This window comes from Pagrus pagrus (genome assembly GCF_965226575.1).
Source record: "Pagrus pagrus genome assembly, chromosome: 16".
NCBI lineage: Eukaryota > Metazoa > Chordata > Actinopteri > Spariformes > Sparidae > Pagrus > Pagrus pagrus.
The window spans coordinates 27,436,221-27,449,612 of NC_140200.1; the positions used below are offsets into that span (position 1 = coordinate 27,436,221).

The 13,392-nt window shown below is 38.1% G+C and overlaps 1 protein-coding gene across 4 annotated transcripts in view; it reads right to left on the minus strand.

Moving 5' to 3' along the window:
- epha7 (eph receptor A7) overlaps positions 1-1,221 on the minus strand; it is a 94,372-nt gene extending 93,151 nt beyond the window's left edge. For all 4 annotated transcript variants that reach the window (XM_084378366.1, XM_084378365.1, XM_084378364.1 and 1 more), the window contains exon 1: positions 1,053-1,221. In XM_084378366.1, coding sequence (XP_084234492.1) covers positions 1,053-1,146 — 94 coding nt within the window. In that variant the 5' untranslated portion in view covers positions 1,147-1,221. The remainder of the gene's footprint in view (positions 1-1,052) is intronic.
- Between the last annotated feature and the right edge of the window lie 12,171 nt (positions 1,222-13,392).

The following is a 13,392-nucleotide window of genomic DNA, read 5'->3' on the forward strand; positions in this document are numbered from 1 at the left end:
TCTGAGGGAGATTTGTCGAACCAGCCTGTTTTATGCTCTGGAAGCGTTCGCGAGCGCAGCGCGGCACCACGGCGGCTTTCATAAAAATGAAGTTGTTCTAATAATATTTAATATCAGAGGAGAGCTCCACCACGAGAGAGGGGAGCAGGCAGGACGCACCGCCGTGATTAAAAAAAATATGCCATGTTATATTTTACAGGATTCTGCCTGATAATATCTGTGAACCCCCGCATAAACACAGACACGGAGGATTTACGACTCATATCTGCTGTTCCATCCAGCCCGCGCTCGGTTTTTTCACTGTAGTTTCGCTGGTGGGAACATCACTACCTGCCCTGTGATTTTCTGTTTTACGCATATAACTATAAGATTAATTAAAACAGAATTGGATCAACTAAAAGTGCCAATTTTCATCCATTTGGAGTTATTTTTATCAGCCTCTTATTTTGGTGTTTTATAGCCTTGATTGTGGTCAATTTGAGCGTCTGAGGCAGATTACAGCTCCGCATCAATCTACTGTACCTTCCTCTCAAGAAACAAGAGCAGACAGGACTGTTGGAGCCGAGGCCACTTTGGAGGAAATAACCTTCCGAAACTGCGTCCAGATAGACGGCTCGCTCTCTCGCTCACTCTCGCACAGCCAGGCGAGCCTGCTGGGACGATCGATCCGCTGATATTAGCCAGTTTGTCGTGATAGATTGTTAATCTTTAACGAGGCAGGCTAGTTATGCCGATAGCGCACTGGCGACAAATAAAAACAAGAGCTCTTGCGTCTAATCCGTGTTCTACAGCGCTTAATTGCCGTGCGTAAAAACACCGAGAGGTCGCTCGCAAACAGCCCGGGAGCACAGCGCTGTCATCCGCGCACACCGGCCTCATCTGGCCACAGAAAACATCCACCTTTAGAGTTCATAAAGATGGCAAATAAAAACCCCTAAAGCGCAAGAATAAAAAAGCCAAGCTCTGTCTGCTTGTTTGGACACATCTCTGCTAATTCTGGAGGCTGTCTTCCAAATGCGGCGGGATGAAGAGTCCAAACTTTAAGAACTTACCTTCCTTCGCATTCTGTGCTTCCCCGCTGTCTACATAACAGCATAAATGAAGGCAAAATGTAATCCACAAACACGGGATGGACCTGGAGAGCATGGTGCAGCCGCGGATTTCAATCTAGACCGTAACTCGCTTTGCCACCGTCTCGCGTGCTTCCCATTGACGACACTAAACCGGCTCTATGTACAACAATCCGCTGGTCCCCACTCAAATAGCGTCTGCTGCCGCTGGGAGGAGACTGTGGCTCCGGGGATGTCAGTCAGGTAGAGAGGCGGAGGCATCGTCCAATCGTAACGCGGGGCAGGAAACGTAACGGAGATGGGGAACCAATAGGCGCGTGGAGGTGGAGCGGTTTGGAGGGAATGCACGACGGAGGAAATGTTGTCACAACTCGGCTCAGAAATGTTTGGTTTTCTTCAGGAAAAGGCCGAGGGATGCTCTGGACACACACACACACACGCACGCGCGCACGCACACACACGCACACACACACACTACGCCAGGAGGATTTTTCGTGGTTGAAATAGAAGCTCTGAGAAAGAGAGCTACAGTCTGAAAGTTTGTTTCAGTGTCCTGTTCCTCACAGTCTGATACTCAGTTAAATGCTCATCTGTTCACAGTCCTATCTGTTCGAACACTCGTACTTTCATCCAAACACACATTTGTCACCTCTCTCGAGCCAGCAGAAGCGTTCTGTTTGCTCATATTTCTTCTGTTTACTGACATATGACAAACTTCATGTTGCAGTGCTCACTGCTTCATAGTTCTGCATTATATTAAGTACAGATTAAGACTCACTGTCTGCTGGCAGATCAAGTATGTAGAGAGGGCCAGCTATGTTGGTGGCCAGAGGGAGGAGGAGGTGGGGTGCTATTGGGCAGCTGTCGATGAGGGCCTCCACATGGACAAAAGCTTTTAAATCTTAGTTTTCTAGACAGACAGACAGATAGATAGATAGATAGATTTTAATGTTACTTTGATAAAGTATTTAAAATATACATATACTAACATAGATGTATGTATTATCAGATCAGATGTTTTTTTGTTGTTTTATCTGATGAATAACACTGTAACTTTAAATTGTACTACTTTGGCTCTGATGCAGCATGCAATCTGCAGAGTAACGTAACTTGTAACTAAAGCTATCAAATAAATGTAATGGCGTGGAAGTATAAAGGAGCAGAAAGGGGAAAATACAAGTAGTAAAGTACCTCAAAACTGTACTGAAGTATAGGACTTCATGTCATCATCAGTTACCTCTGACACCATAGTCCTGCTCCTACAATAAACTTTAACTTGTGACTCTAACGTCGCACTCTCCTGAGACAATCTGGTCAAACAGAAGCTCTGCACTTTAAAATAGCGGAGGCTGTACTGAGTCTCAACAACTTTGTCAATCAGTCACTTTAGGATGCCTGTGGTGCCACTTATTTATCTGATACAGTGAGATAGCTAAACAGCCAATGAGTACTATGATGAAGATCTGACATAGCTTTTACTTAATATATGACATCATCATGATTATGGTTAAGGAAGAATTAATTTCCCTTACTTTATTTAAAGTACCAATACATGAATATCAAAACACTTCATTTCAATGAAAAGGTATGGTATTTAAACATGTTCTCAAGAATAAGTTTATCAGCAAAATATACTTTCTAAGTGTCAAATGTTTAAGTACCTGTTCTGCAGTAAAATGTTCCATGGACTAGTTAATTGTTAATACTGATGCATCAGTGTATAAGCAGTATCTTACTGTTGTATCTGCACGAGGTGGACTTACATTTAGCTAGTTTAGTTCAGAGGTTCCAAGCCTGAGTGTCCATCACCTCCAAAGGGTCATCAGATAATCTGAGGGGTCATGAGCTGATAGATAGGAGACAGAAAGAAGAAGAAAAAAGTTCTGATGCACAAATTTGTCTTCATTTTAACCAATAATTGGTGGAACAGATAACTTATAGGCACCTGAAACATAAACAGAACCCCTAGAAGACACAAGCCTTGTTTGTAAGAGGTCACAAGCAGGGCCGTAGCAGGATTTTAGAAATACCGAGGTCATGCCTCCCACCCCCACCTATCTATCAAGAACCGTTTCAACACTATAGTATAAATCTCTGCATTCTGACAGGACCAGTAACCACCTATGAAATAACATCAGTGCCAGAACACTGATGAAAACTGGACTGACAGAAGAAGAGGATAAGAACAAATATAGCCAATTATGACTTATATTAATTAAACCTTTTCAAACTTATATCTATGCTAAAACAAATGTATTAACATGTATAACGCTTTATAAAAACTTTCACTAATAAATGTACATTTATAGTTAATTAGATAGAGTTCAGTAGTTTCACTGTTTAGAAGCAATGAAATGGTTTATAAAACATTTATTAAGCGGTCCTACAGGTTAGTTAGTTAAGGTCAGTTTCAGCTCATCAAATGATGTTCATAAATGAACTACACAGTAATTATTAACCATTTACATTCAAGTATTATGAACATCAACTGCAACTTTACAGTAAACAATAGTTTTTAAAGTATTCATCGCTTTATTAAGAGTGAAATAACTATTAACTAAACTTATTTAACTATAAATTTGCATTTTTTTCTTATATTTACCCATTAAAAATACAGAGGACATGACCTCAGTGTCCTCAATGAGTACCCTTACAACAGGTAATAACCCTGTGTGTTTTATAAGTGTACTCACAAATAAAGTGCTACCCTATCATTTGATAAACTTCTACATCTTTTATGTAAAATCTTAATCTGAAAAGTGACTACAGCTGTGAGTAGGGCATAGCTGCAGTAGAGGAGGCTGCACTTTCAGTACTGCACTTTCAGGACTGCATTTCTAGGACCTAGTTTTTCGCCACAGCACCACCCACTGAATTGGACAACCCCGGAGATAGAGGGTAAGATGTACGTATGCACAGAGACGAGCATAAGATGGACAACAAATAAGTGTGAGCACTGAAAGTGAATAAAGTTTTATTTGATAGACGAACAGTTGAAGACAGAGGGATGAACATTCAAGTGATAAGTAGTGCTGTAACCTACTTGAATATTGAAGGCTCTCTCTCTCATAGAGTCGTTGAGGCCCGATGGACTGGAGATTGGATTCAGCTGACTTATAACTTCTGTTCACATTGTTTTCTTTTGTATTGTTCCTTGGTATTACCTTTAAACCTAAAAATAATGAATCAATGTATTATTTGGGTGGAATCAACCTTTAAACTATAAGAAATGAGTCAAAGTTTTATTTAGGTTGAATCAACCATTAAAACTATAAATAATTAATCAGAAAGTAGTATGTGGGTGGAATACACCTTCAAAACTATAACAAAACGTATCAAACTGGGGTCCTCAAAGTGCGGTCCAGAAAGTGCAGCCTCCTCTACTGCAGGAACATAGTATCGACAGCTGTCAAACAAATGTAGTATGACATTTTACTTGGAGTTGCAGTAGGAGCATAGTGTAATCAACAGGTAGCTCTTGAAACCATTCCTATAGTTTAGTAAACATATTCAGTTACTACAGAGCACTGAGCCTTGACAGGATTTCTGCAAAACACAGCATAGTTTGCACTTAACTTTCCAGATGGAAAATCATATCATAGATGTCATATGTACTGAGTAGACACATATAGAGGAGGTTGAAGTACAATATGATACACAAAGATATGATCAATAACCAATTAAACAGTTCCAGACGCAGGGTAAAGGCCTTTTGGTTCACCTCCTGGATCCTAATTGACAGTGTCTCTGATGCTCGAGCCAGTATTCGATAGCAATACATTAAATGGTGTTTTCAATGAGTGGAAGGTCACTTTAGGTAAGGGGCAGTCCTACTGAGATGGGCCACTGACCAGACAGGACCTAATTCATCACGGCTCTGCTGCTTCAGAGACTCTGAGTGTACAGATGGAACCACCGGGGGTCTGAAATAACAAAGATAAACACAAAAACACGATTAAAAAGTCTAAAGTTAATTTCCCACTTTCTTGGATGACTTGGCATATCACTTAAAAATTAAAGCATAAAGTGGAGCTCATTATCCTTTTTATACATACAGCATTTGTTGCAGGTCACTAATTAATCTCCATTACCTCCCAACAAGCAAAACAGCTGTAATTATGGCCAACAAATATTGATTAATAAACTGTGTACATAAAAATGGACAGAAGCAGACAAGGACTTACTTCAAGGTTTATTTACCTCTGCTTTTTCTGTTTTTGTTTGTTTGTTTGGCCTGTTTATTATGCAAATTGCAGCTAATCCTTTTTGCCCTTGATACACAGGCGAGTCCTGCATCGAAGTGTATAACTAATGATTGTTGAATTAATCTGGATTAATGTTACCTTTATCATAAACTGTCTGTATGACACCTTTACTACACCAGTCTGTCAGATAGAGTTTCACAGGGTTTGGTTAAACTGTGTACACACACATTCCCGAGTGATTTTAGGTTTTCCATCAACAATATTTGAATATTCATTAGTGGTCTTGCCGTCTGCGGAGAGGAAGGAAGCCCCCCTGGTGGCTGAAAAACTCAATGTCTAAAATAGATCCAGCAAGATTATTTCTTCAATAAATAAAGTGATCTTATAAAATATAAATGATGAATGTAAGACATAAATCTGAATTATTTTATGTTTGATTTTAATAAATTCATTTTTGAGCAGTCATGCGACATGGTTTGTTGTAATGTGCAACATTGTGACGTGCGACATAAGTGACCAGCAATTCAGCTAACTATCTTCCTGTCACACAAAGAACATCTGTGAGTATGCATGTCAGTTTTTAATTTTATGTGTGTAACTACTAAATGGTTTAAAAGGGTATATGGAAAATAAAGCCTTACAGTAATATATATAATAACAATATGATATAATAATATATAATATACCCTACACAAATTGTTAATTCACTTTAACCTTGACGTTAGTCAGAATATGACAAGTTGGGAATTCTTACAAATTGGACCTTTAAAGCAAGTATCTATTTATGTGTCTGTTTTTCAGCGCTGACAGAATTTGGACTTATGGCCTCAGTATGTTTAAAACCCTTCATTGCACTCAGTACAACATTGCTACCACAAAAAGTGACGAGTCATCAAACAAGACAATCAGACATGTTGTAAGCTAAATTAGCTCTTGTCTCTTCACAGGCTCTACTTACCCTTTGTAACATTTTTTTTTTAAAGTTGAGGGCAAGGTGAAGAGCCATGGACATCTTTGTCTATCCAGTTTGTCAATGTGTCATTCTCTTAACACCCTGACTATCTTAACAGCAGCTCTAACAGCTTGACTAATGAGAGCTATCTCACTAAATTGGAAGCTGTCTGTTTCATCTCATTGTACCTAACCTAAACATGCTTGCCATGGCATCCTCTAATTAAAGCCTTCCTGTTAACCTCATATTGAAGTGACACGAAGCATTTCGAGTATTATGTTCAGCACTGACAGTAATGAAGCTGCTATTTTCTTGCCAAATTGATTGGCCAACAGGGAAAAGTGTAGGTGTGTGACATGTCCAACGGTCACCTGCAGGTGCATAGAGCTGTGAAACTTAGCTTAGCTCTCTGCCAGTGGAGCCTATTCCAGCTAATGTTGCTTCAATAGGAGCTCTGTCAGAACAGGCAACAATGACGAGGAAGTGGCTGAAAGAAGATGCAGCTGTTGCGAGAAGTGCTGAGTGTTCCTGCAAACTGTGTATTGACACACAACTGGACCCAGCTGTGGAGTATCACTGACAATGGACACAACTTAACTTTTTTAGATAGTTTTAGATATCAATCTAACTTTTTGATTGGTAAAGATTCATTTGATAGTCATCTTGTAACACTGGGGTTGTAGAACAAAATGTAAGGTGTGGTCCCCTTGTAATACAAAAGAAAACATACTATTTTTATGGTGGAGTTTTGAGGATGAGTTCAGGAGTCCAACAGTCTTAGAACAGAAACTGCTCTGTAGTCTGGTGGCACAGCAGTGGATACCTCTGTATCTTTTGCCAGATGGTAGCAGGGTGCACAGACTATGGCTGGGGTGGGTGTTGTCTTTGGGTGTGTTTTGAAGTTGAAAAGTGTTTGTCACTAAATGACTTTTGTTTATGTTCCACCACAATGTGGAGCTTGTCTGCAGCGAGTTTGGTGATGTATCAATTAAACACAACTTTATTTTATTTACCAACAACAAAATATGTAGTCCTATCAAGTTGCTAAAAAAGAGAGAAGAAAAAAATATCATAGTTGTAATAAAAAGTTGTGTAATAAATAAATGTATATAATCTGAAAAAAATTATATCAATATGATAAGAAAATAGTAATTTCACTGTACACTGAAAACAATCAACACAGGACACAAGCAGAAAAAAGAACACATATCAAACAGGGCTAAGGCTTAGTCAGTCAAGTGTGCCAGCATAAGTTGAGATTAGTTCACATCAAATGTGATCAAGTCTCAGCAGGTTGAATGAATCACAACCAGCAGCTGCTGTGGAAATGAGAAAAACACATTGAAACACCTGCAGTATTATTTCATGCCTTGCGACATAACAAAGGCTACAGGGCCGACAGGATTTCAGAAATAATGAGATCATGAGTTCAAATTCCCCAAACACAAACTCCAAGACTCCAAATAAAAAGTCTAGTTTTTGAAAATGATTGAAGTCTTCAATATTTATTAATACAACTTTTGTTAAATTATATTTTATATCAAATAGATTCTTTTAAATGCTTTGAAAAACCCTCTTCTCACTACCATGAATATAACTGACACTCTATAAATAAAATAAACAAATGACCAGGACTGTATATTCTAACTGCTTCCAAAACAAGTGATGCTGAATAAAACGTGTTGCATACATTACAGTACATGCTTTATCACGTATTATATTTAGTAATACCCTGAACATGACTGTAGCTACCTTTGAGGACTATGAGGTCATGTCATCATCAGTGGTTTTGACCTGAGTTTGTCTTCTGTCCTGGGATGCTGATTTTATACTGTGTTTTTTAAGGATGAATTCAATAGATTTACAACCCAAACCCATCACTAACAAAACAGTTAACAGTTAAATGAAAAGTAAATGATGATGCAAAAGATTTCATAATTTTCAGTGAAAATGATATTGTTGCCTTAGAACATCATTTAGCTTATGAGTTACTAGTTAGACCAAAACATTCTTACTATAAGGTCCATTTACAGCCTTTTTCCAGAGGACATTCTTCTCATGTCATTGTCAGTGGATCCAGATTACACAGTAAATGATGGAACAAACTCAGACTTAAACTTAATTCCATTTTTCTTTTTTCTAACTAAAGAAAATGCAGTCAGATGAGTGTGTGTTTTCATGTTTTTGGTAAAATTTTGGTAAACATTATTTTGCTAAAATCTTCATAGTGTCATGCCCATTACATTATTCTAATATTTATTTATATGTCATATAAATATATGTTTCTACTTTATGTTTTATTTTCCAATATTTCACAATATATAGCTATGATTATTTATACTACTGAAAGGTATTCCTCTAATCTCATACCTCAAAAAACTACCCACCCCCTTTCCCTGTGGTTTTGGTTTCATCCAATAGTTGCCCAAAGAAATAGGTTTGCAGCAGCAGGTACAGAGGCACACAACACTTTGTTTCTCATTAGGCTTGAGAAAATGAAGGCTAAGTTGGAGCATTAACAGGTCAAAATAAAACGCAGTTAGTTATATATATGTCCTTATCTGTTCTCTTCTTATGCAATGTGTGTATGTTGGCATGTCCCTTTCATGTATAACTTTGTACTCTATGTTCCTTAAATTAAATTGAGATTGTGGGTATTTTTTTATATTATATATATTTTTTTAAAAATATACAGTATTTACATTATTACAAATGTGGAGAGTTTAAAGTAATCCCCCATATATATATATATATATATATATATATATATATACTGCATTATATATTGCAGTATATATTGCAGAACGTTTAAGTGTCCTATCATGGTTTTAGGGTTTAAGAGGCCTTTTAATTCTCAAAAGATTTGCAACACAGTAAGTTGAGAACAAGTATACTTGTCTATACTATAAATGAAGTAAACACACCCATAGACAAACATTAAGCATTTGTATTCCTTTCCAGGGAAATCTGTTGAACATTCATCCAGTGTCCTCATCAGCAGGCAGCACTTAACTCCTCTCGATGTGTTTCGTCCCTGCAGGCTTGAATTACACATCTTAGACAGTCCCACAGACTGCTGGGGATGTGTAAAGAAGTTGGAAATACTTATGTACACACTTGTATCTTGTTCCCATGCACCTCTCAGGCTGTGTCAGTAAGTAGCTGGCAAGTCGTCCACAGCCGGTGGGGCTGTGTGCAGGCTGATCCTGGCATCCAGCAGGCAGGGTGGGGGCCGTCTGCCTGTCAGGCCCTGGAGAGAAACACCACCCAGAGCTTTAATAGCGACCATGAGAAGCAGCCCAGAGGCCCTGTCAAATGGCGGTTTGGTTGTGCAAGCAGGCAATTTGCTTCTTTTTATAGATTGGTAATATGGAATGGCCATCCCAGAGGAAATCTCAAGTGTTGAAAACTCAACTGGTATTGTTGTGGGGCAGCTCAAAGCCATTTGCACCTGACACCGTTTTGTTGATATAATCACATTCCTGCTGGAGTCTGTCTGCGACTGCAGTGAAGTTTTAAAATGCAAAGCACCGGAGAAAGAGTAATCATTCCACACAAAATTTCCCCTGTGTTTAAACTCACATGTGCCTTGGGTCGCAATTATGAAAATTGGTTCATCAGGAGACAAGGAAGTACACGAGAAATCCACATTTCTTTGTGATCCAATTAGGAGATTCAAAAAGAGAAGTATGCAGTTGTATTTATTAAGCACATTTCTGTCTGGGATGTTGCTCCAGTTTTTAGTTATGTAGGTAAAGCAGCAGATTGGTGTGTTGCCTCTTAGTTAATGGGTCACAGGATGTGTGTTATCGCAACTTCAGAGTGAACAAGACATTATAACTAACTAATTTTGCCGCAGTACAGAAATAAACTATTTTTTGCTATAATTACAGGAAAAAGAGCAGCCAGACTGGGACATGAGACACAAACAGGACTAACGTGTAGTAATTCCTGTACCTTCATTAAAGACAACCATAAGTAAAGACAATTCTTTTAAATCGTTTGATATTTCCACACAAAAGAAAATTAATTAAAGCACTAATTAACCGGCCTGCTCACATAAGGCACTGCTTTTATAGTCCAATTTCAAATTATTCCAGGATCATGGCTCTTCATTCACTTTAAACTAATACCGTGGCTCTACACAAAAATCACTTTCAGTTAGTGAGACGTCACAATGCTGCAGTGTGCTGCTCTGATGAAGTCTCATTTCCTATATCACTGCTCTTGTTAGTGCGGTTGTGGATTGTTAAAATCATTGTTGACAAATGAAGATAGCCAGATGTCTGCACTTATGGGAAACATGTGGTCACTTTCACTCAACATCATCTATATGCTGGGATGTGGCTGGCTCCTCCACCGTCGCTGGGCTGTTTGTTTATTTAGGAGTGATTAGAATGGCTTCCCTTTAGTTTGCCCAGCATCTCACAGTCGACATGTTTGAAAACAAAATTGGAGTGAAACATGAGGAATGGAGGAAGGTAGTTTTAAGTCTGAGTGAAAATGTGTCAGTGACAGTACATGGGCTATATAAAGGCTTCTATGTCATTATTCATAAAAACAGTGTATGCACGCACTGACATCAGGCTGTCATGCATATTAATAACTTGTTGCATGAAATGACATTACAGCTTGACAGTTTGCTGATGCTGGTATTGACCACAAAAAGCGGCAATACAAAAACATTATTGATGATAAAATAAATAATGATGTGACTAAATAATAATATGTCAATATTTTTAAGAACATTTTATAAATTTATGCAATTTCATTTTAACACAGACATTTTTATCTCAAACTGAATTTTTATTTCACAATAGTATTTACACTCATCTATTCATGACAATATTTCAATTCATCCAATCATTTATTTAAAACAATTTTCTATGCTACATGATGTGCAATATTTTGCAGTTTTTTCATTAAATTTTCCACTGTGCGATTACTCCAGTATACTGTAGCTAGCATTTTATTATATGTAAATTATTGGCAATGATTACCTATTTCAATATTACTCAATATTATCAACACTCTAGTCATAGTGAAGTATGAGGCACATATCATTACATATTTCTATTACAAGTAGTTTTTCTATTTCTACACATATATTGTAAGTACATTTGTCATTTTGTAGTTAAATGCACAGTTTTTACTTACTTATTTTCGTATTATATATTCTCAGTTTTTGATTTTTTGTATAACTTCTTTATCCTGTGACATTTAATACACAAACATTTCCCCCCTTGGGATCAATAAAGTATTTCTGATTCTGCAGCCTCAGGTTAGTTGAAACATTTTCAGATCAGGCCAATAAATCTATGCCTCAATTTATGGCACTCAGGGCATTTTCACTTGTGTCTTACCATGAGTCACATTCTCTAAAATTCACTTTGGAAAAATACAATTGTGAAATTAAAAAGCCTCTTGAATAATTTCAATAGTTTTTGCTAATTATTCCTATAGTTACTCATAATGTCTCAAATATTGATTTAGTATTGGCCATTTTGAGGTTCCATCACTCTGAAAATATCAAGTCACAACTAGAAACACAGTTTAGTGATAGGATTGTACAGCTGCTCATCCAGCTATAAATCTCTCCTTATGAGGGGAAATAGGATTAACAAGGCTCGTGGGGCTCGTATTGCCCTGCTCAGGTACTGAACACATCAGACTGTTAGGTATACTGTATATCACCCAGATCCAAATGTAGCCACAGTGTCCAGTTACCTAACTGTCTCCCATAAATGAACCTCCTTGGTGAGAGTTCAGCGTTCAGGGTGCAGGGTGAACAAGTCAGTTTGAGTTTCAATGACTTGAAAGAGAAGAAGGTGGCCCCCATGAATCTGAAGGATGCTCAGCAGAAAGGTGTTTTATTTCAGTGTTTCTTCAGCTGCCTGTGCTGCAACGCTGACAGCATCCAGTTTAGGTGATGTTTGGCCTGTGTCTCCCCTGAGCAGTCTGTCCAACGGCTGTCCCCTGCACAGACACTGCCTTCAGCCACGCTGACTGTCTGGCACTCAAGACCCCTGAGAAATACACATCCACTTTTCTTTTTCACAATTGCTCTTTAATCAGTCGGCCGCACAATGGGCTGACCGATTTAGCATGCAGCTGTAGCTGTTGCAGGTATGGGGAAATTAAATTCTGGGTCCAGCTCCGCGAGCCAATGTCTGATTTTTGCTACATTTTGCCACTGGAGAAAAAGTTAAATTTAGTGCTTTTCTCTATTTTGTAACAATATCCAACAGGCAAAGGCAATTTTGAAATGACTTCATTCTAGTGGAGCACACAAAATTAGCATACTTAATGGAATGCAAATGTATTAATGTCCCTGGAAACACCAAAAACATGCAGTAAAGTCATCCACAACACGACATTTAAACACATTGCTGAGAGGCAAACAAAAGTCAGAATATAACCTTGAACTCATTCTCAGTTGTTTGCTCTGCACATCATCTGGACATTCTGCTGAGCAGGACCAGAACATGATGCCAAGAATGCCATAATCAACATTTCTTTCTAATGAACATCTTTGGCTGTGTGGTGACAGCCTAAATCAACTTAAGTCTAAGATTAACACAGTTCTGTAAATAAGAACTAAATTTGAGTCTTCCCACAAACTGGGAATAAGATTATAATATTCAATATTTCCATTCTGTTATTATTTGCTGAGGGTTCACTCAGGACAATCCATTATATTCAAACATGTGTGGAGGTTCCTTTGTGACTTTTGGTTGCAGTATATGTAACAAAATAACCAACCGCTCAGTTCAAAGATCTGCTTGCTAGCTTTGGAAACTTTTAACTGTACATGGAATTCTTATTCGCCTAGCGAAGGGTGTCAAAACTTGACCCAAGTGATTAACTTTGGTTGCTTGAAAACAAGTGTTAACCATTTATTATTGTTTATATTGGATAAATCTCCAATGCCACAGTTCAGTGTTGACAGTAGTGTTCCCTGTATGTATCCTGGTGGAAAGTAAGGGTGCATAGGTTGACTGGATGATGGATGTGTAATGTATCTTGCTATGGGAGGTCGGATTAGGTCTCTCCATTACAGTTACAACCCAACCGCCAGAATAATTGTTGGCAATGTACATTTTTGCTAACCATGGATATGGTGAAACTTCACATGTATTTATGTTGCAAATTTACATTTCTTTAG